This window comes from Gopherus evgoodei, chromosome 2 (genome assembly GCF_007399415.2).
Source record: "Gopherus evgoodei ecotype Sinaloan lineage chromosome 2, rGopEvg1_v1.p, whole genome shotgun sequence".
Classification (NCBI taxonomy): domain Eukaryota; kingdom Metazoa; phylum Chordata; order Testudines; family Testudinidae; genus Gopherus; species Gopherus evgoodei.
The window spans coordinates 89,134,851-89,159,136 of NC_044323.1; the positions used below are offsets into that span (position 1 = coordinate 89,134,851).

Here is a 24,286-nt window from a genome sequence, read left to right on the forward strand (position 1 = left end):
CTTGCTCGGGGGTTCGGGGAACGCGAGAGCAAACCGGGGAACGAGACCTGCTTGATTACCAGAGAGGCTTCCTCAGTTATGCTGCGATACCTGCTTATTTCACGGAGGTCAAGAAAAGCGCTGGTTAGTGTCTACACTTGATTACCAGCACTGGATCACCAGCGCTGGATCCTCTACACCCGAGACAAAACGGGAGTACGGCCAGCGCTGCAAACAGGGAGTTGCAGCGCTGGTGATGCCCTGCAGATTTGTACACCTCCTAAGTTGCAGCGCTGTAACCCCCTCACCAGCGCTGCAACTTTGTGATGTAGACAAGCCCTTTGTATAGGGTAGGCAATGTCCAGAGCTGCAAGACCTAATGTGTTTTTAAGATCCTGGGCATGAGTCATAGGCCTCATGTGCTTTTGAGTCCTGAGGTGTGAACTCACACCTATTGTTCAGGACTCTGCCCAGGCACGTCTCTGTGCTCACCTGCAGTTTTTCCCTGTGTCTCCTCCCCTGTGACAGAGGGAGCCTATCAGGATTACTGGCGGGAAACTGCCTGAATCTGCCTTTAAAAACAGGCATTTTTAAAACAAACATCGGAAAGGTTCCTGCATTGCTGCCTGGTCTGATCAGCCAGGGGTTCTGGGGGGTCCTTTCTCCGCTCTCGTTTTATTTTTGAGCGTACCCCCATTTTTTTAAAAACCTCCACCCCTCCCACGAAGAATGAATTGCTGCCTGAGAGATCTCCTGATTATCAAGACTGTACCGAGCCCTCCTTGCTTCTTCGGATGTTGTTGCTGCTGCTTCTGCCTTTGCTGCTACCTTGGGGACTGGTAAGAATCCCTCTGTGAAACTTTCTGTACTTTTATTTTGTTATTTTAGCTGCTGGCTCTGTTTCCCCAGCACACAGACTCAAGCTAAACCTTGGTCTGTGTCTTAAAACCTCTCTTAAACTCCGCAGCGCTTTGCCGCTAAAATAAGTTTGTATCGCTGCTAAGCTCTGCTCCTGTGGGCTTTGCTTCGGGGCTCACTGCTTTCATCCATATCCACTGCTGCAGCCACCATCCCTTGGCTTCCTTGGGGGGCTGCCTTGGGAGCTGTATCCTGGGCACATACTACTCTTCCCTCTATGACCTCCCCATAGCATAAGATGTACCATAGGTTTTGCTTTTTAGTTTAATAAGTCATAGTTTGCTAAGATTGTAGTGCTTGTAAGTTTCACCTGTCTTGCTGTAGTTGCTGTTTTGTTGCTCCGTATAGTTGCTTGTTATAGTTTGCTTAGGATTGTGATATTTGTTGTTTGGCCTAGTCGTTGGCTAAGATAGATTTAAAAAAGCCATTGCCTGATTGTATTTTGTACCCGTTTTGTTACTTTGTATAAGCTGCTTGTCATTTTATATAAATTTGATTAAGTTAGACGATAGATAAGGTTTTTGCTGTTTGAATTCGTCTTCCCGCTGTCCCAATCTCTCCCTGAACTTTCCCGTGTCTGTTTTTCCCCCGCTCCAATCTCCCCCTCTGTGTACTTCCCTGTGTCTCCCTGTTGTAACCCCTTGCTGCTTCCCCCTCCCCCCCGTGTAACCTCCCAAACCCTTTGCCACTTCTCTCCCTTTTTTTTTGGGTGTCCCTCTAGCCCTTCCTTACACCTCTCTGCTGCCTCTCCCTGTATCCCCTGTGTTCGTGCTCCCACTTCTCCGCTGCCCCTCCCCTACCAAAGATCGCCATCACACTGCTCTGTTTGTCTTCACCCCGCTGCTCTGCAACTTCCCTGAAGTGCTCTCCGCTGCTGCAACCTGTTTCTCCCCTCAGCCGTCTCCCCCATTCTCCACGTGCCTTCCCATCGCTTGCACGTTCAGTGCCCTCCCCTATTGCTGCTCCCAGACTCCCCTTAAGTGCGCTCTAGCTGCTCTTGTCTCCCCTACATCCAGCCCACAGGCTCCTGAAGACTGCTGCTCTGGGCTTCACCCCGCAGGGCTTCAGAGTCTCTCGCTGCTTGCAGCTGCACTCTCCTTTCATCAGTTGCCACTGATCATTCACTCCCCTCCCCACTCCTGTTTCTTGACTCAGCCTTTAGGTACACTCTTGCAGATTATCTGCTATTACAACCTCACAAATTAAGTCATTAATTTTCTTCTATGCTGTTACATTGCATAATTTCACTTATCACCCATATTGTATCATTGCACTGTGATTCACATCTTACTTGTGGTTATAACACCCCATTGGTCGCCTCCACTTTTCTGATATAGTTTGTATTTGCATTGATGCCACTGTGTTACATTATATATATAGCTATTAACCACTTAATGCATTCTATCTGAGATTGTTGACCATTTCATATAGAAGCTACCATTTTACTTTGCATTTCTTTTTGGTACATTTTGCATTCCACACTGTATCTAGAGTTGTTCCTATATAAAGTTGAGTTGCTTATTGACTGAACTATATCACATTGTGCTGAACCCCACTTACTGCACCCCACTGTTAGAACTCCCTACACTGTTCAATAAGAAGAACCCCACCCATCATTGTCTATTGTAAATACCCTATACACCCCATCCCATCGTATTTCATTGTTAAATTCCCACCACTTCCCTTTTCCTTTAATAAAGAAATTAATTGGCACCCCACCTGTGTGGTAATTGCTCCCCAAGATCCCATATATCTGCGGGCAGGGACAGATAAAAAATAAAATAGCAAGTATCATCTATCAACATATGAAACTTGCCGAAAGTCCCCAGTGGCATTAATTTCATCAAAATAGTTTTTTATTATGAATAAAATTACTTAGAATATTTAATAACATCTAATGGATTGTTTTAAAAATATTTAAAACCATTATCTTTAGTGCCTGTCTGGTCAGCCACAGAGCAGTAAGGCAGGAGAATGGATAGGAGGGAGTAGCCACTTCCTCTTCAGCTGTGTTCCTGCCTCAAACTCCGTATAGTCAGAAAGACCAGCAGCACTTCCAAGATACAGCTTTATAAACCGTGCAGGCCTGATTCACTGCTATTCTGCACCTTGTGTAGTAGTCTGTGTCAATATGGAGTGAATGTAAAATGTTACCATTCTGATTCGGTAGCCTTTTACACTACTTTGCACTGGTGTAAATGACTACACAAGGTGCTGGACAGCCGTGAATCAGGCCTTGTGACCGTTTGTCTGAATCAGATAATCAAAACTGACCCCATAATTGCACAGTGAAGCACTAGTTATAAATATGATTGCTCCTGCTCTTCCTTGCCTTCTGTATGGTACAGGTTTTAACTTGGCAGCTCTCAGGGTTCCACTGAGACTGGTTTAGTTGCTTGTTACCACTACCTACCCACATACAAAAAAATCAGAGCATGGAAAAAGTTACAAATATTAAGGAACAAAATCATCCCCAAACCCAGAAATCATGGAATCTATGGCAGTAAGGCTGGCTTTTTGGCATGTCTTACATATAATGTGTGTAGTTTTAAGTGAATGTGTAATACATTTCTCTTTCCAGTACTTTTAAAATGAACCTCATCTCATTCTGTGTTCCACTTTCCTTATTGGCAAAAGCCTTCTTTATTTGATTAGTCAAAAGCATAATTGGAAGAGATGAATTTCAGTTTATATTCCAAAATAGATGTAAAATATTTTACTTTCCCTTCTTTGTTGGCTGTGAAAATGTACCAATATATCTTACTCATTTTATTTTTAAAATAAATAACATGGCTTGAATATTAAGAGTCAGGAAGAAAAATAATTTTACTAGTGAGATAAGAGGGAACGTTTTGAGCATGTATCCTCTCACCCTCAGAGATGTGTGTGCCTGGTACGTTCATGTTTTTAGAGTACAGGAAAGTTGAAAGGAGAAAAGATGTTAAACAGGTTCTATTAATTCAAATATGTCTCATGCCATATCAAATCCCAAAGCTTAAGATAAATAATAAAAAGGACCAACATGAAAAGATTTGGCTCAAAAGCATATTTCATTGTTGTTTTCCTACTGTCTCCTCAGTTTTCTCAGCTCCAGCCCATAGTGAGGTAAATGTGTAGTAGACCTGATCTATGGAATATCTGCAGTACTGTATTTTTCATGTAGACATGGAGGAGGCTGCTTTCAAAGTATTAGATTCTTTATCCCCTTAAAATTTAAAAATTGTGGTGAAAATGTTGCTTTTATCAATTTATGAAACTTGGAGTAAATGAAGGAAAGTATTGACTGAAATATTTTCAGTTGTGAGAGAAGTCCTTAACATAAAACCAGTTGCTGATTCTTCAGAAATGAAGATCATGGCAGCACACCAAGCCAGGACAGCTCAAATGTGATACAGGTACCTGCAGGAGAACTGTGCGTTTATATGGAATATCTGCAGGTGGCTTGCTCTCTTAGCACTTCTACAGGCATCTCCCTTAATTCAGATTAGCTTGTTTATGTTCTGTTGTCCAGCTAGTTTCAGGGTACTTTAGAAAGGCTTGGTTTTCTCTGCCACAAAGGTATTGCTCAGAACAATAAAATACTTTCTCTCCATTAAAACTGTGTTAGCTCAGGAACATGATTTGCTTTTAAAAATGTTAATTATGTTATACAAGTACCGAGTAGCCTACTAAACTCTTATTTCTCTTTAAGATTTTGTTAGACATTTCTCTTAGGAAAATTGTAGACACAAATCATGTGATGAAAATGCTGGCTTTGGGGAGAAAGTATCATCTTGTGGCTAAGGCGCAAGACTGGGAGTTAGGAAAATTTTGTTCTGTTCTCAGCTCAGCTACTTCTTGTTTGACCTGGGGCAAGTTATTTGAGATCTGTGCCTTAAAGTTTCATTATCTGCAAAATGGGGATGATGGCTTAAAGTAATTTATTGATAAACTGTTTTGAGTTCCTCAGAAGGAAGCTGCTATTATAATGCAAAGTGGTGGTGGTATTTTAAAGAATAAGGAAAATATTGACTTTTCACCTTGACCTCTCCACAAAGCTTAAGAAACAGTTTCTCTACCTGAAACTTATGTTGGGATTGAAGGAATAGAATTCACTGCAGACCCACGTGCAGATTGTTGAGCAAATACACAGTCCCTTTACCTTTTCGCCTCTGATCTGGAGTAGGAAACCTGATCACTTGTGTATGTTATAAATTGGGTTTAGTGGCCACTAAACCTGTGTAATTCAGACACAGTGACTATGTCACCAACTGACCTCAAATCTCTCTTCCCACTTGTTGTTGAAGAGCTGGAATGAAGCCCAGTTCTGGTATACTCAGTGACCAGGTCCCATGTGTACTCTATTCTGCAATCTGCCCACACCCTAGTATGATAGGTGAATATTGCCTAGAATGCACCACTCCAAAGCATTCTGTCTGCTCATTTAAACGTACCCATCTCTGGTGGATGATGAAAAAGCAAGTTGGATAATGGGATATTACTTTTTACATCTTGGACTGATCATGCGTCCAGTTACTGTTGTTTGCTCCAGATCCTTAATTTGTAAAACAGCAGTAACTGTTGCTACACATTCCTATGCAGAATGAATTTGCTGAATACATGTAACAGTGGACCACTTCAGTGCAAAAATGCCTATTCTTTTTAGTGGGGCAAAAGATTGTGTTCCGAGAGAGCTTCCAAAACATGTATTTAACAAGCATCGTAACCACTGAATGTGAATGTTTGCTTTTCCCAAAAGTACAGTAATGAAATAATAACATAGCTTACATGTCAGGGTGGCAGTATGATTTTGTTTTCCCCCCAAGAATGAGTTCACAGTATAAGTTGCCTGTGTATTACATTACAGGTACAGTGTTGGTTCCAGGAATGAAACGACAGATATTGTCTTCCTTACCTTAGGCTATGGCAACACTTGAAATTTCAAAGCGCTGCCGTGGCAGCGCTTTGAAGTGTGAGTGTAGTCGGAGCACCAGCGCAGGGAGAGAGCTCTCCCAGCGCTGCACGTAAACCACATCCCTTACGGGTGTAGCTTGCAGCACTGGGAGCCGCGCTGCGGCACTGTTTACACTGAGGCTTTACAGCGCTGTATCTTGCAGCGCTCAGGGGGGTGTTTTTTCACACCCCTGAGCGCGAAAGTTGCAGTGCTGTAAAGTGCCAGTGTAGCCATGGCCTTAGACTTAGTTTCTTTTGTGTTGCTGGCACATGGGAAGTCCAGTTTTTCCATTGATTACAGTCACTTTGTAGTTGTGATACTCCTTCCCAGATGATGCGAGCATATTCAATATCCCTTTTCACTGTCTTCTGGCAGTTCTTCCTTGGACTTCCTTGTTTTCTCTTTCTTTTCTTGCATACCCAATTTAATGCTTGCTTAATCTGTCTATGATCTTCCCTATGGTGTGCCTGTTCCAACTGCCTGAGCCTTCTTTCTTTGATATATATCTAATATATTAGCCTGCATTGTCAGTTCCCTTAGTCTTGCATTTGTTGTTTTGTCTTTCCATGAAATGTGTAGAATCTTCCTCAGCCATCTGTGGTGGGCATCCTCCAATCTCTCTTTTTAAATCAGTGTTATTGGCCAAGTCTCTGCTTCAAACAGTAGCATGCTCAGTGCAATTTCATGGTATAATCTGACCTTTAATTTGGTGTGGAGACCTCTTTTTCATCAGATGTTGTTCCACCTTCCAAAAGTCATGTTTGCTTTTCCTAATCTCATGTATATCTTTTTCAGGGCCACCTTCAAATGTCATCACACTCTCCAGGTGGTAAAACTCTTGTACCTGTTCACTTTCTTTTCCATCCACAGATGCTTTTGAGTCACAGTTCAGGGCAATTCTACCTGTATTCCCCTCCATGGTCTAGCAAGGCACCCACGCTGAAGCTTCCAGCCATCACCTCTCTTGGTCAGAGACATGCTTTTCTCTCCCTCCTGACTGGGGTTTTTCCAAGCTGCACAGTTCCCTGTTTACACTATGAATTCCCTAGCAGACTACATAAGCAGCCCTGCTCTGCTTTTCTCCTCAGAAGCTATAAACAGCATAATGACTCACAGTTGAGTTACCACATAGTTCTTAGCTTCATTTCTAAGCAAGATCATTTATTTTTAAGGTGAAGAGAACATTTTAAAAATAAAAGAAACTAAACACGTTAATAAGTAGAGGGGACAGGGGGAGTGGTCTTTGCTAAAGTGATCTGGTTGGTGTCTGTTCTTTGAACTCTTCCCTAAGGATTGGGGTCCTCCTTGTTTGCTTTATTACAACAAAGGCCTTGAGTCACTATAAACTCAGTTATTTATTCAAAAGTACTTTCTTTGTTTGCTGGTCTCTAGAGAATCCAGTTTGAACCAGTAAATGCAGGTCTGTCCAGTGCTAGTGCCTCTCAGGATGTGTTAGGACCTGAGTGAATTTGCCCAATTACCACTATTCTTTGTTTCTGGAGGACTATGGTCCCCCTCCCCCATGAAATTATATACAGTGCCTAGACCACAGTGAAACGTAAATTAATTTGGTAAGATTTAACTTAATTCAATCTGGTTTGTCCAGGGTATTGCAGGAAATTGCCATATATGTCACAGTTTGCATCTGTTGTCCAGATTCCTCCTTTTATAATCATGGTTTTCTCTGTATAAAGTTAAAATTTTTGATGCTTCCTATTCTAACTCTGATGTAAGGGCAATCATTATGTTCCAGGTCGTACTTAGTAAAACAAAGTCGTTGGCAAAGTCAAGGTTGTGTAACTCATCCGCTAACCCATTTTGCACCATCCATGATGCCTTTTATTGCCCCTTCGTCACCCAGCCTATTGTTAAGGAAAGAGGATTGGGGATAACCCACATCTTTGTCTAACCCCAGTAGCAAACCCAGATCTATATCATTCTTACTGTGCATTTACTTCCATCATATAAACTCGTTATTCTGTTGATCAGCTTCTCCGGTATCCCATAGCATCTAGCAATATTCCTCAATCAAACACTTCCTTAAAGTTGATGAAGTTGATTAAGATGAATTTTTGCCAAGTAGTAGCTTTTTCAATTATCTGTCGAAGATGAATATCTGTTCACAGTATGATCTATCTAGAGGGAACCCAGCCTGTTCTTCTTGTAATATTTCATCCACTGCATTCTTCGTTCTATTCAGCATAATGGTAGCCAGTACTTTGCCTCGGATTGATAGCAGTATAATACTTCTCCAGTTTGGGCACAGAGTAAGATCACCCTTTTTCGATAATGCCACTGTGATACCATCTTTCCAGTGCTGTGGCACTTGTTCTTTCACCTATATTTAGTGCATAATTTAGGAAGTTGGAAAATTCTTCTTCCCACTAAGATGCAGTAACACACACTGAATTAACCATTTTAACTTTAAAAAAGAAACCAAACACCTGTATGAAACATAGGTAATCCTTGAAAAGAGTTATTTTTTAATTGAACATGTTTTCTTACATCTTAGAAGAATACTTTAACTTTACAGTGTTCCCAAATTATGTATTCTCTCATTCTATAATTGAGAAATACTCATTCATGCATGTAGCAAAGAAAGTCTAGTGTATTGTATTTAGGTACAGGACATCAGTGACGTGAAATTTGTCTGAGCAATCAGTGCCTGGCCTATTTTCCACTTGCCTAAAGAAAGCATGTGGAAAAATATCCTGAAATTGTATGCTTGCCTTTGAACAAGTTACTTTTACAAGCAGGTTAAAACACAAGAGACAGCTAAGAAGCAAAGAAGGTTATGGTCTGTTCTTTTTATACCTAGTTCAAAATATTTAAGCTTTCACCTCGTGCCCTATGACTCTGCTGTGCAATTGCAATCTGGTAGGGTGGATCTTCTCTCCAGAGTCCTAGGTTGTGACACCCCTTTCTGGAGGTATGCTGGAGTCACTCTCTGGCTGCTTGTGGGGTTGATTTATTCTTGACCTATTTGCATTTTTGGTGGGAGTAAGGTGAGACATTTCTATTATGTGATTTTTATTTTATTTTTTTTGCTTTTGCTAACCTTTTTTCCCCCCCAGTCTCCCACCAGTGGAGAATTGATACATTTTGTGGGTTGGCACATGCCTTACAAAGGGTTTCCCTTTGTGCTACATTTGTTTGTCATTGTCTAACTGTGTCCTTGAGCTGGATGGCTTTTCTTTCACCTCTTTTAATGTTTTATATGTATTTGTTGTGTAGCAGTTAGATGTTCTACAGTAGATACCTGTATTGATTTAAATACAATCCTGTTGTTTCAGGAACAATTAAAACAAAAATATCTGGTTAAGACACTGGACTAGGCATCAGCAGGTTGAGTTTTTGTTCCTAGTTCTGCAGTTGGCTTCCTTTGTGACCCTGGACACATCACTTACTTCTAGTGAGGAACAGGGAGTAGTAATCCTTATCTGCCTCATTGGAGTATTGCAATTATAAAATCATTAATCTGTGTGATGCAATGAAATCCTACAGTGATGAGTGCCATAGAACACCATATGAATTGCTATGTGTTAGCCAAACTATGTGTTTCTTATGTTGTACAGTTTTTAATGTTGTAAGAAGCATTTAATTTTTGTATCTGAAAGGGCTACTCTCAATGGCGTTTTTAGAGTAAGTGAAGAATTTTAAACACAGCAGAATGTTGAAGTGTGTGTGTGTGTGTGTGTGTGTGGGGGGTATATTTAATACTTTAATGTTGTACATAGTATCACACAAGGTTCATTTTCTTTAGCACTTATGGTAGTTAGACAGGTACACAGACGGGAGATTATTTCCCTTAATTAGCAGTTTATGTACACATGTTTAAAATGTTCAAGTTTTCCTTTTTAATAGAACAATGTTCTTGCAGTTTTTTCTTTGAAGTCCCATACTAGCCACAAACGATGACCAGATATTACTTTGTACAACTTCATACTTGATCTTTTTCCTCTTTTAACATCTGAACTACAAGAAGACTACTAAATATTCCTTTATAGTTCTATATAACCTGTCAACTTCAGTTTAAAATTTGAACTGAATATACGTTAACATTAATTTTTACTCGTCCGTCAGTACTTTTGTATGGGTAGCCGATGCACACAGAATTCAGCACTGTTGCAGGTATTTAAATGGTATTATGTACCAGTTATTTTTCACCTTCTCTCATGAATAGATGATCAGTAAAAGAGGTAATCTTAACAACATTTTGGATGAAAGCGCTATCTAAGTGCAAAGATTTCAAAGCGCTTTGCAAACATTAATTCAGCCTAGAACACCTCTGTAAAATGGATATGCATGTGAATGGAACTCAGTGGGAACTGAATTACTGCATGACATTAATTCACATATAGGTAAGCATTTCTTTCTAAACGCTCACTCATCTTTTAGTGACACTTAAAAAGATATAAAAAACCCCAAACAAGGACTGAACCTCAATAATGGAAAGGAGCCATGGGTCTAGGAGTCAGAATGCCTGGAATCTGTTTAGGATTCAGCCAATGACTATGTGTTACTTGTGTTTTGTTACTGTTATATGAATGTTAGGGGCTGTGAGGCTGATTTAGATATTGTAAAGGACTTTGGCATTCTCGTACGTAAGCATAAAATGGTGTTGTTTGCACTGAAGTACTGTAGACTTGCTCTGTGAGAAGGTGGCCTTACCTAGAGTGTCGTCTTTTGGCAGGCTGAAGCATGAGAGATGGGCCTGCCTCAGTTTTCTTCCTTCAGAATCTCCAGTAACTCCACAACAGCTCTCTTCCCTAAATAATACCCTCCTTGGGCTGGTTTATTACCAAAACATAATTTAGGAAATCCATAACAAAAGTTCCAAACACAGTCTGTTTCTTATACCCCAGTATATAGGGTTCTTAAAATTCCAGGACATGATGCTCCCACAAACCACATTCTGGCATCTTCTGTCACACTTGGGCTCTTCTTCAGTCCTCTCCTATTCTTTTTCCAGGACAGCCACCTGTGCTCTTTCGGCTGGAGTGGAATGCCACTCTTCCCAGCAGGAATCCCCACAGCGTGTCTGCTGGGTGTTTATTCTCACCAGGGGAGCATCTCTCATTACTCCTGTTCCATTAGCCTTTTCCAGCTTGGAAGCCAGCAGGTAACTCCCTTTGCTGCTGTTTTGCCTTCAGCCCTCTGACGCTGGTTCTCCTGCTTGAGGAGGTTGATAGAATAAACCCCTGTATTCCCACTCTACTCACTACTGTAATAATGTTTGTACAAAATACGATTAGTGAGGTATCATTTGAAAACTCATAATTTGCAGGTCATTTTTGTCCTGGGGAAATGCGTGTGGCAACATTGTAATGGGAAGTTATAAAATTTCCCTGTATGATGTTATTAATACATATTCCAAACCCCACAGCCCTGCCCAGGCAGAAGTCAGGTCTGTCCTAATGAAAGGAAGGAATGTGTGCTTACCTTAATTTGCATTTAAGCAGTAAACAGAATCATCAAGCAGAGGGGGAAACAAAGGAGGTGAAAAAAATAAGCAGGAAACATCCTTCCACATAGACTTTTTGTCTCTGGACTCTCAGCTGGAAATGTTTTTCAAGAGGGGGACTGAAACTATAAAAGGGAGGGACAAGCACCCAAGGAACCCTCCCACCCCAGTCACATTCACTGTACCTGAAAAAGACAAAGGAAACAACAATTGGACTCTGGGACTGGCGTCTTGACATAAAGAGTTTAGTCAATAAGACTGCTGAAAACGCGGTGAGAAATGTTGCTTGAATCTGCTATAGTTTGTTAGGTACATCTCTACCCCGATATAACGCGGTCCTCAGGAGACAAAAAATCTCACCGTGTTATAGGTGAGACCGTGTTATATCAAACTTGCTTTGGTCCCCCCATTCCTTGTTCTCTGACCGCCCCATCCAGAGACCCTGTCCCTAATCACCCCCAGGACCCCACCCCCTATCCAACCCCCCTGCTCTCTGTCCCCTGACTGCTCCAACCCTTATCCACACATCCCGCCCCCTGACAGGCACTCACCGGCAGTGGCAGGAAGTGGACCACCGTCGTCCCAGCACTCCACTCCACCACCTCCCAGCCATGGCGCCTCGCTTCCTGCTGCCGGTGAGTGCGTGGAGGTTGGGGAAAGGATGCCACCCGTACTCATCGGCGGCAGGAAGCGGAACGCTACTGCTGGGAGCTGGTGGAGTAGAGTGGGCTGGGGCCGGGCTGCTCCGCTTTCTGCTGCCAGTGAGTGCAGGGAGGTTGGGGAAAGGACGCCCTCCGCACTGACTGGGGGCGGGAAGCGGAGCAGCCTGGTTCCAGCTCGCTCTGCTTTTCTTGCCCTTGCTCCAGCCCCAGCCATATTCCTGGGGATGGGGGAGGTTGGGGAAAGGTCCCGCACTCACCTGTGGCGGGAAGAGGAGCTCCGTGGCTGGGAGTTGGCGGAGTGGAGTGGGCTGGGGCTGGGCTTCTCTGCTTTCACTGCTGCCAGTGAGTGCGAGGGGGGATCCTTTTCCCCCAAGCCCCTTCCCCTAAGCGACACAGCTGGGGCTGGGGCGAGAGAAGTGGAACGGGCTGCTCCCAGCCCCCTGCCAATCCCCTGCGCCACTCTGGGACTGCAGGGACCCCAAAATCCCCCCCCTAGCTCCTGCCTCCTAGACCCTGGGTGGGGGAGCCCCTGACTGCCCCCGAAACCCTCTGCCCCATATCCAACCCGTTGGCCCCGGCCCAGCGTGGCACTCTTAACACGCTGCTCAGAGCAGCATGTCAGAGCTTTACAGTATTGTATGCGAACCCGTTATGTCGGGGTAGAGGTGTATTAATAAACATCTTACCTTTATTTTTCTTGTAACCATTTATTTCTTTTTATGCCTTATTACTTGTACTCACTTAAAGTCTATCTTTGTGTAGTTAATAAACTTGTTTCTTTTTTTTTATCTTATCCAGTGTGTTCAGGTTGAAGTGCCTGTGTAACTCCATTTAGGGTAACAAGTTGTGTGCATATTATTCCCTTAAGGGAATAACAGATTTAACATATTATCACTGTACAGGAGAGGGATGACCAGTACAGGACGTAAGTTTCTGGGGGAAAATCTGATACTGGGAGTGGGCTGTGGTCACCCTAGTAATCTTTAAAGCTGGTAAGAACCCAGGTGTGACTGACTGACTGGCTGCAGCACACACAGGCATAGCTGGAAATGACTTACATGCTGGAGGCTGTTCGTGAGCAGTGTAGGTTGGAGGCTACAGCTGCAAGGCATTGTAAAGGGCACCCCAGGTTACAGGGCAGGGGTGACACAGCTACTCATTGGTCTGGATGGTAACCTGGTATGATATAAGGAAGTCAGCTGACAAACCTCCTTGCTGCTCTTCTGCCTTATGCCTTCCCATAGGAATCACATATCGTCTCCTAGCTCTGGCAGCTCTCACCTTCCAACCTCATTCCCAGGCAGCTCTCACGTGCCCATTTCCTGACTCATTCAGGCAACTCTGAGTCACCTGCTGTTTTGCTTTCTAGGACCCAACTGCCCTCTTAAGTCCAGTTGGGGTCAACCGATGAGTCATGGGTGCATTGTTAAGGCCAGTGTCACCCTGTGACTTTCTTTCTTCATTTTATTAGTTGGCTTCAGATTCTTCAATATTGGTTCTGTTCATTTTTTCGCTTTAAAATTTTTTCAATGATTATCCTTTCTTGGATTTCATTGCCAAACAGCATCTCTATTTGGCATGTCATTATATAATTTCAGTTTGGAATGATATTCTGACACAAGATGACCAACTGGTGCTAATGTGTTTACATTTAAGTTTTGAGAGAGCAAGTGTATGATGCCTGATTAAAAGACGTATGTGTGAGAGAGAGAGATTGTGAGTTTACTGCTGATGAAAGGTACCAGGTCGGCAGTCTGAGAAACTAAGCCACAGGACAGGTACAGCTTATGTAGTAGCAGTGAATGATTCCTCCCCCGCCCCACGAATGTGTGCTCCTGGAGAAATGACCTTTAGGGTGAGAAGATACCTATCTCCATGCCTCTGTGCTGGGCTTGCCAATAAGATGGACAAGTTAAAATCAATCATAATGCAGTTTTTTTGGTGAGGTGGAAACCTATCAACTTAGAACTGGACCAAGACCACCAAACTTCCTTCACCTGAGACCCTGAAGTCTAGGTGACTATTAACCTGGGCTGGATTCCAATCAATGACTTAGAGAAGAAAATAAGATATTTTTGAGCTTGCCTCTCTCTGTCCCTTCCCTCTCCTCTCTCCTCATTTTTGTTTGTTTTTAAATGTCTAGTCTGCACCGTAGATATTTACCAAATCTGCAGATTGTGTTTGGAACCTATGTGAATGAAGGAGGAGGGCATAAGGAGCATTGCCCCAGTTCTTGTGTCCTCCACACCGTGCTCAGGAAGTAACTTCTGCAAGTGGATGTGGCTGGTTGAGAGTAGGGCCACAGCTTCCCTTGTTTGCATGAGCCAGCAAAGCTGGCCAGGGGCAGGTATGTGCGGGAGAAAGTATTGGACAGAAGCTGCGTTTTCTGGAGCACCAGGAGATGTTGTGCCTGCCGAGGGGGACAGTACTACTTGGAATTCTCACTGGAGCATTTTCTGTGGACTACAATCAAGACCTTGGTGTTCCACTCTGGGTTATGGTGTTCAAATCCCAATCCCCAACTTTAGGATTGCTACAGAGACTGCACATTCATCCTTTAAGAGTTTTGCAAGATATCCTTGTAACACCCTTTTCCCGTCCCCTCCTAAGCTAAATGTGACTTTCTGGAAAGGCAGCCTTCTTTAGCTGGTAAGGAAGTAACTGGTCTGACTAGTCTTTAAGGAATAGTGTGCAGGGAAAGGATCCTGAAGGACTCTTCCATTTCATTTGCTTTTTTTTTAAACTAGTACTCTTTATGAAAGCAAAATGTTTTGAGTAACTGTAATTGAGAAATAGCAAAGAATATTCAAAACACTTAATGCGAACATTTCTGAAATCAAATATGAAGGTTTTGTTTGTAGAGTTTTGGGTTGGGTGTTTAAGAATATTTTAATTTAATTTATTTACACTAGCTACAGTATCTGAATATAATATTAATATAGGAAGTCAGATTTTTGAGGCAGACTCTAATGGACAAGTTGTAAATATCTATAGCAGGACAAATGGTGGCACTGTAACATATCTAAGTAGCTGTCCTATTTATAGTTTTGATGATACAGGGTGGGGCATGAGGGTAAAAGGGATCCAGAGAAGATTATCAGCTGCTTTTAAAGTCTGAAAGGGAAACCAAAAGGAGGTTAAAGGGAATGCAAAGTCAAATTTATTATCTATTAAAATGAAGGGAAAACTTTAATTTGATATTGTCTATATGTACCTGTCTAATAGAGTTAAATAGTATTTGTGATGTAGGTGTGTCATTGTTTTGTCTGTCAACTGTTTGAAGTTGTAAACATTGATTCTGTGGTTTGTTTGCCAATACAATGGGAGGGAAGTATTAAAATAAAGCAAGAATTGTGCCCAAAGTGTTTATAGACAGTAATGCTACCTGGGGCTTGTTTTTTCACTCTGTTAAATATAACAATTTTAACAAGTGCTTCAGATTAAACCTTTAGGGGATCTGGTTTTTCTTAATCCTACTACACGAGGACTAGTATATCAAGAAGAAAAAAGAATTTCCTTTAAAATTTCTGTTTACAACAAAGCTTAGAAATGCTGCCTTGCATTCTGACTTGGACTGATCTACAATGGAATGGTCCCTCTAAACAGGAATAAAATGAGTCTTTTGTGCAGCGCTGCTTTTCTTGACTTGAACTGTTTATCCTAGCTGTTGAGGCAGGAAAAAAAATTCAAAAGAACTTTTCCCAATTTAGAACAGGTTCACGTCATACAAATTAGAGCGATAGAACTTTGAGTGACTTGCCAAACCTTGCAATATAATTTATAAAATGAAACTGTAGTTCTAAGCCTATGTCCATACTACAGCTTTAAATCGATATTAGTAAAATCGATTTTATAAAACAGGTTTTATAAAATCGATTTTACGCGTCCACACTAGGGCACATTACTTCGGTGGTGTGCGTCCATGGTCCCAGGGTACCATTGATTTCCGGAGCGGTGCACTCTGGGTAGCTCAGTAAAAGAATAGGACCAATAACTTCGATATCCGTCCACACTAATCCTAAATCGATTTAGTAATATCGATTTTAGGGTTACTCCTTTTGTTTAGCTGGAGTACAGAAATCGATTTTAAGACCCCTTAAAATCGATTTTAAGTGCCTTGTAGTGTGGACGGTTACAGCGTTAAATCGATTTAACACTGTTTAAATCGATTTAACGCTGTAGTGTGGACCTGACCTAAGTGTTAATTAGAGATTCCAGGCAAAAGCTAGACCCATTGAATTCAATGGCAAACTCCCATTGGTTTCAGTGGGCCCAAGATTTCTCCCTCTATATTCTGAGGTGAGATTTTCAAAAATGTCTAACGGTGCATCCCCAACAGGAAGAAACGTGTTTTACAAAACAATAGTAATATATGCATAGAAGGTATTTGCCTCATTATCTCTTTTTGTTGTTGCTCCTCATGATTAACTGGCTTTATGAAAATTCTTTAATCTTCAGTTTCCTTGATTATCAGTGAATTAGTAATTGACATATGTTTTCAATTACTAATTCATTTGTAAATAAGGAAACTGAGGATGGGGTTTGTATAATATGCACTTAGGCTTGTACAAAATCAATTAAATACAAATTATGGAGTTAAATATGCATTGTGCTCCTGTCAACACGATCCAGTCATCAACTTAACTACTCTCTGTCAAGAAAATGTCTTGGTGAACAGATAGATTTTGTAAATTATGATGTATCTGTGCTTTAAAATAGATTTAATATATACAAAAAAAGACCATTTCATTTTTATAGCTGTTTTTTGTTCTTAGTGTAGCTTTTTACTGGTCTTATTTCATTCTATACAAAATTACACACACATTGTTAAAAGAAGATTATTAAGGTTGCAAAGTCAAACACTCAAAACTTAGTAAATTCATTATTGAGTTTGCCTGTACAACCTTAGTTTGGCCCCCTTGTGCATATGCATTGTGATACAGTCTTTACTTACTTACTATTTGTTCCACAGACCCCTGCCTCATTCAGTGCATAGGATGGAGGATGCTCACTTAATATTTTGTCTCCTCATTGTTCAGCGTGTGGCCACACACCTTATTTACTGCATATTGTTCAGATCCTGCTCTGAAGACAGAATTATTAATTTCCTCATGGGCTTGTCTGTGGTGCTCATCACAATAGTATCCGAGTGCTTCGTAAACATGCATTAACTGAGCTTCACAAAAACCCTGTGAGAATAGGTGGTATTATTCCCATTTTACAGATGGTGGAACTGAGGCATAGCGAGATTAAGGTCAAAAGCTTCCACTAATTTTGGGTGTCCAGTCTGAGACTCCTATGAACTAATTTTTCAGACCACTTAGCATTATTTTTCGTGATCAAAGCACAGCTCCTGTTGACTTGAGTTGCGGCTGTGAGTGCTCAGCAATCTGTGGCCATCTGTGAAAAGTTAGGTGTAAGTGACTTGCCTAATGTCACGCACAAGTTCTGTGGCAGAAGTAGGAATAGAAGCCAATTTTTCTGGGGCAGCATTCAACTGTGAGACCATCCTTTCTGTTCCTGCAGTTCCTAGCCTCATTCACTACACACCCTCCGCCTTCTGTAACAAATGAGGCAGGGATCCTACGTGCACCAGCCTCCTTTACTACAGAACCCTCACTTATCCCCAGAGCAGGTCCATCAAGGACACTGAATGAGGCATGGGTTCCTGTGATCATGTAACTAAAAACTGTCACAATCTGCCACATCTGGGAGCTGAATTAAGGGGTGTCAAGAAGACCACAGGCTCCCGGCTCGTAGTTCTGGTGCCTGTTCTGGGACCAAAACTGAGCAGCTATTACATGGAAAAATCCCCGTATGCCCCCATAGCCCTGAGCTGGAGCTTACTCAGTCTTTTTGTGGGAATGGCACATGCAGAGTCTGGTCACATATGAACACCATGAAAGGCTTGAGAATGCTCAGCATGGACAGAATCTTCAGAGATCTAAGAAATTTCTCCTGAGCATGTGCAAACTGCAATTTTTCATGAGTTTTTATAATTTAGCCAAATTTGGGCAGATTTTCATGGGGATGGCAAAGTGTACTTCCCTGGCACAAAAACCAACTTCCTTCTCCAAACCGTAAAGGAGCTAGAGAAAAGATCACCAGGTCAAAGAAAAGGTGTTTTTTTTAACCTTTGTATTTTTCCTTAGCCTTGTTCTTGGAAATGGCTGAAATTTTCTACCTCCCTCCCCAAATATATATACATACACATGCACACACCCCCTCAGGCAGACATCTGGGATGAAAAATTCCAGCCCATATAGATATATTTTGGCAAGCTGAATATAAACAACTGAAAATAGTCTCATATTGGGAACTGTTGGGCAATCTTATTAGTAGGCCATGCTACCAGCCCTGTGTATAGTTAAACTACTAAAAATACTTTTTTAAATTATAATTGATATGTACATGGATTTTAAACTTCTGTTATGTAATTGTTAGATGGCGCTGAAGTAAAAATATCAAATAACGTAGATATTAAGGTGTGTCTTTAGATATTTAATAATCACTATGTACACATGAAGTTCTTTTGCATACAAATACCTATTTGAAATTTTACTCCAGTGACACATAGGCATCCAAAAAGTCACAGGTAGAATTTTAGACAGCCCAACTTTTTTAAATTATCCATTTGTCCAGTTTTCTCTTTCTCTCCTTTTTATTTTGTCAGTAGTGTTTGAGGGTATTCCATTATATAATTTACAATCAAACAATATAGTTTTAAAGTTCTTCAGTTTGTTTAGAAGTTAATAAGTCTATCACTTATAAGCTATCAGGGGTACTGACTTCCATATCCTTATTATAGTATTTTCCTTGCGAGGAACAATGCTGTGCAAACATTTGTGTATTAAAATTTATTTTCTATTTCCAAGGTTATATCGTGAAGGCGAATGACCATACTCCTCATTCTAGTAATATTTTTTGTTAACAGTTACTGTTTGCAGCCAGGATGTCTGAATTTTGGAACAGAATCAAATTATACATTCTAAATCCCTTTCTCCATTGTAACTGCTCCAGCACTCTTTATGATGCTGTAATTTCATGGTCTATAACTTGAAAGGTATATAATACAATATGAGTTTTTACTGACAATCTATCAAATCGCAGACATTTGCTACTTCATTGATGCATTGTCTCATTCTGTTATTCCTCTTTCATTTGGAAGCCAAATGCTTCTCCTGTTTATCTCGATTGCTGAGTTTGAACAAAACAAGCAATCTTTTATATATTTTCAGTAGAAAGGAATTTTAAGTAGAATCCTGGAATGCGATTATCTTTAAATGAGTTGTTTTCTGTCCCCCCCCCTCCTTCTCTCATGCACTTTGTGAGAAGATTGTATAGTGTTAAGTGCAGGGTGGCTGTGGTCTTAGGAAGCTTTGATTTCTCTCTGGCATGGCCTGTAGCTCTTCCTGCATATGATGGTGAGAGATACAGTATGACTCAGGAATAAGCAAATTTGAAACCAACACTGCAAGTTGTGAGGCTGTTTTTTTTGTTTGTTTGTTTGTTTTCCCATATAGATGTGTCACACAACAGTATCTGAAGTAAAGGTGACATACTGGGATTCCTGTTTTATTTTCCTACTGATTTCTCCTACTCTTGATTTCCCCTCTGCCCCTCCCACTCCAGTGTTGTTATTGGGGTTTAAATTTGATTGTCCATATACTATTGAAATTATTTCCTACATGATTTATTTTGCATGCTCTTCTATGGAAGTTTACAATGTCTGAAAAATACTTTTAGAATTTTGACAACTAATTGATCTTCAGTTGAACATCTAACAGAAATTATTTTTTCTCACTTAATAATCTGTGCTCTCTTTACTGATAAATGGAGATTTGGCTAGAGCTCACTCTCCCTCATTGCAACAAGTTGATTTAACTATTACATTTAACAATTTTTGTGGGATTTTTTAATTGGCAATATTAGATAGTACCCATAATGTCAGTGACTCTGTAAAGCAGAACCTCCATCTCACTCACTTTTTCAGTGATTGCTTGATTAGTCTCCACTACTGTTACTTTTGTAGAGTCTTGCATTTTAAGGGTCATCCTTTCTCTTTCATCGCTGACAAATTGATTTGTGCACTTAAATTGAAAACATCTTCCTTCCACCCTCAAAACCATATAGTAGGTGTAGATTTTCAACTGCACAAAATAAGATGCTCTGTTCATTTTTACATTCTATTTTAACTGTAACCAGTCAGGCAGAAGACCCAAGTATTACGGAACAGCTTAATGAAAATATCTACTTGATGTATAGAGGTGATCAATAAAAAGTTAGGCTGCATTAAGAATGGGATAGAAAGTACTGACTATCTAATAATGCTATTATATAACTAAATGCTATGTTTTTCCCTCTTGAATGTACTCTGCTCAATTTTAGTCAACCCTTCTCTAGAAATACATGCCAAAAATACAGAAGGGGTCTAAATGTGGGCAATGAATGATTAGCTGTATATTGAGACTTCATGTGAAAAGAGATTGAGAAGATTAGGATTCTTAACTAGAAAGATGATGAATAGGGGATATGATTGAGGTATTCGGAATAATGAATGAGATACTGAGAGTGAATCAGAAGTTCTCATTTATCTCCTCTCGCAGTATAAGAACAAAAGGTCTTCAAATGAAATTGAAAAATAACACTTTTAAAACTGATAAAGATAAATACTCTTAGCACACCACTAACCTGTGGAACTTATTGCACCAAGAGATTACCGAAGGCAAGGTCTTAATACTATTCAAAATAGTACTTAGTTATAAATATAGATATAGTAGAACCTCAGAATTACAAACTGACCAGTCAACCACACACCTCATTTGGAATGGGAAGTATACAATCAGGCAGCACCAGAGGGACACCCCCCCCCAAAAAAGGCAAATACAGTACTGTACTAAACCAAAACTACTAAAAATAAAGGGAAAGCTGCTGTGATGATGCCCTCTATATGCTTTCATGAAAATATGCTAATGAGCGTAAATATAATGTAACTGGAATATGCTTTATGCAAAAAGTCTCTTGTAAGATATCATTACAAAGCTTATAATCTACTGAGTGTAGTCATCCTATTTGTATCACTCTTGCATCTGAAACTAGAAATATGAAATATAACTCTAAGGTCCTATTATAGTTATGCAAAGTGTGGGCTATTAATGGTGGTTTGGAACCCTGATGACTCCCATTAATCAGGACAATTGACTGTAGATGGCTTTGTTTTACATGCAAGTCTTCCTGTATATGTGTGTGCCGGCAAGTGGGTAATGAAGTCTTACAGTGACATGTGATCATCTCACCTGAACTGGAATCCATTTTTAACCTGCTGCTTTTCCATTTAAAGGAGGGTGTGGGGATTCAGAGAGACAGACAAAAGATTCCTGCCTTGTGCCAAAGATATATAAGGGAGTGGAACAGAACAAAGGGGTCTGCAGTCATGAGAAATACCTTAGCTAGCACCTGAGCTGGAACAAGGGCTGTACCAGGGGAAAGGATTGTGTCCAGACTAGGAAGGCGTCCTGTCTGTGAAAGAAATTTATTGAAACATCTCTGAGGGTGAGATTTTAATCTGTATTCAGTTTTATTACTGTACTAGGCTTAGACTTGGTGTTTTATTTTATTTTGCTTGGTAATTCACTTTGTTCTGTCTGTTACTACTTGGAATGACTTACATCCTACTTTCTGTATTTAATAAAATCACTTTTTACTTATTAATGAACCCAGAGTATGTATTAATACCGGTGGGAGGGGAGGCAAACACCTGTGCAAACCTCTCTCACTGTTACAGAGGGTAAACAATTTGAGTTTACCCTGTATAAGCTTTATACAGAGTACAATGGATTTATTTGGGGTTTGGACCCCATTGGGAGTTGGGCATCTGAGTGTTAAAGACAGGAACACTTCTTAAGCTGCTTTCAGTTAAGTCTGCAGCTTTGGGGCACGTGGTTCAGACCCTGGTCTGTGTTGGAGCAGATTGGCATGCCTGGCTCAACAGACAGGGTGCTGGAGTCCCAAGTTGGCAGGGAAAGCAGGGGCTGAAGTAGTCTTGGCACATCAGTTGGCAGCCAGCCAGGTGTTTCTGTGATCCAGTCCGTCACAGCAGGATTTTTCTTCTGCATAGTAAAGGTTCAAAGCTGTATTAAATCAATGTTCAGCTGTAAACTTTTGAGAGAACAACATTTTAAGAGTTACGAACAACCCCCATTCCCGTAACTCTGAGGTTTTACTGTAGTGAAATCATCCACAAGTAGATGGTATAAAGGATGTAGACCCTCATGCAGGTTGTCCACAATGGAATTTCTTGCACCTTAAACTGAAGCACTTGGTTCTAGCCTTCAGTGGAGACAGAATTTCGGACTTGAGGCACCACTGGACTGAGCTGGTGTGGCAGTTTCTATGTATTTCTGTTTTTGGTAACATGGTCTTTTTTGTTTTTTTCTTCAGGTTGAATTCTCCTATCCTCCCCTCATCCCAGGAGAAGGACATGACAGCCATAGTTTACCAGAAGAATGGAAATACTTGCCTTTCCTTGCCTTGCCAGATGGAGCTCACAACTATCAAGAAGGTAAGAAAGCAAACATGAGATTACAGCATCTGAGTGAGGGTCTGTGGCAGTAGCTGAAGACAGGGTCCTCCTGTGTGCTTCTACTGGAGGGAAAAGAGTCCTGACTCTTGAACTATTAATTAACCAGGCTTCTGACTACTTGAATTATATTAATCTCTATTTTGCAGTTTAGTCCACAACTGCAGAAATGGATTTTACAGAAATGGAATCTGTAAAAAGAAGCAACTTAAAATATTTGCGCTTTCAAACTGAACGCTGATCATGAGAATGCAGCAGCAGGAAATCTTCACTCAGTACAGGGGATTCCTTTAAAGGGTACAACCTCACTTGCCTATGGTTATAAAATAAAATAACCCACACTCCCCGAAACCTTCATTAAGGAAATCTGGTCCATAAAATATTTTTGGAGGTGGGAGAAAAAGTATTCAAAAGCGTATGAACAAAGCAATCTGTTTTTGCTTAAATAGATCTGTGGTTCTCAAAATGTGTTCTACAGATCCTTGATGGTCTGCAGAAATCATATAGTGAGAACCAACCATGAAAGGGCAGGAGGACTTGCTATGAAGAGTAGTGGCCTTCAGAATGAAAAGGTGGGACTTAGCCAAGGCATAGCAGTCTATAGGTAAATATATCTATAGATAGTTTTGCTCTGTCTATAGATGGAAAAATGAAATATTTTATTTAAAAATTTTCTCTTAATCTTGCTTTAATCTTCCTCCTCAAGACGGCCAGCCTTCTGAGAAACCAAGGATCAGTTTACACAAGTCCTATTGTCTTGCAGTTTCAAATTCTGAATCAGTATCAAAACAGCACTATGGGCGCTGGAGAAAAAGGGATCACTTTAAAATGAACTCTTGAAAATGTTTTACTTTTACAAGTAATGCCAAAGAGTCCTGTAACTGAAAGATTAGAGGAAAAATATTTTTCCTCATTCCAGATTTTTGTCTTCGTGCATTTGTGACAGTACTTTTTATGTACCGTGGTGCCTTTCATTATGTAGTGTGGTGCCACATACAGTCAATTTGTCTGTTTCTTCTTCGAGTGCTCGTTCATGTCAATTCCAGTCAGGTGCGCATGCACCATGTGCATGACAGCCAGAAGATTTTACCCTAGCAGTATCCATAGGGTTGGCCTGGGTGCCCCCTGAAGTTGTGCTTTCATGGTGCCCCATAAAGGGCCCTGCTGACCTGATCCCCCCTCAGTGCCTTCTTACCACCGGAGACAGCTAGCTGGAACTTCCCTCACTCTTGCTTTTGCAAGTGCCTTTAGCAGTGTTCCATTGTCAGTTGGTGGGGAGGGATAGCTCAGTGATTTGAGTTTTGGCCTGCTAAACCCAGGGTTCTGTGTTAAATCCTTGAGGGGGCCATTTAGGGATCTGGGGCAAAATCAGTACTTGGTCCTGCTAGTGAAAGCAGGGGACTGGACTCAATGACCTTTCTATGAGACAGGTATATCTCCATATATTTTATTATTATTATATAGTTTGTTAATAGTGTTGTTAGTTTCCCTAAGTTTCCGTTGCCAGGGTCTCCCCCGCCTCCCCTTCCCCTCCTCCCCCGTTTCGTTCCTCAACACTGGGGCATGCCTCGGTCACTGGGATTCAAGTCGTGTGAAGTCTGTAGTAAAGTGATGCCAAAGAGTGACCTGCACACTTCTTGTTTGAAGTGCCTCTGCGAGAGTCACCAAAATGACAAGTGCCGCATTTGCAAGGGGTTTCAGCCGAGGACCCTTAAGGATTCCAGCAGAGACTCAGAATTCTCCTCGTGGAG

At 41.0% G+C, this 24,286-nt stretch overlaps 1 protein-coding gene across 1 annotated transcript in view; it reads left to right on the forward strand.

Annotated features, from left to right (window-relative positions):
• Nucleotides 1-24,286, forward strand: part of AVL9 (AVL9 cell migration associated) — an 87,284-nt gene that overhangs the window by 6,233 nt on the left and 56,765 nt on the right. Inside the window, exon 2 of the mRNA XM_030551325.1 lies at nt 22,397-22,517. Coding sequence (XP_030407185.1) covers nt 22,397-22,517 — 121 coding nt within the window. The remainder of the gene's footprint in view (nt 1-22,396; nt 22,518-24,286) is intronic.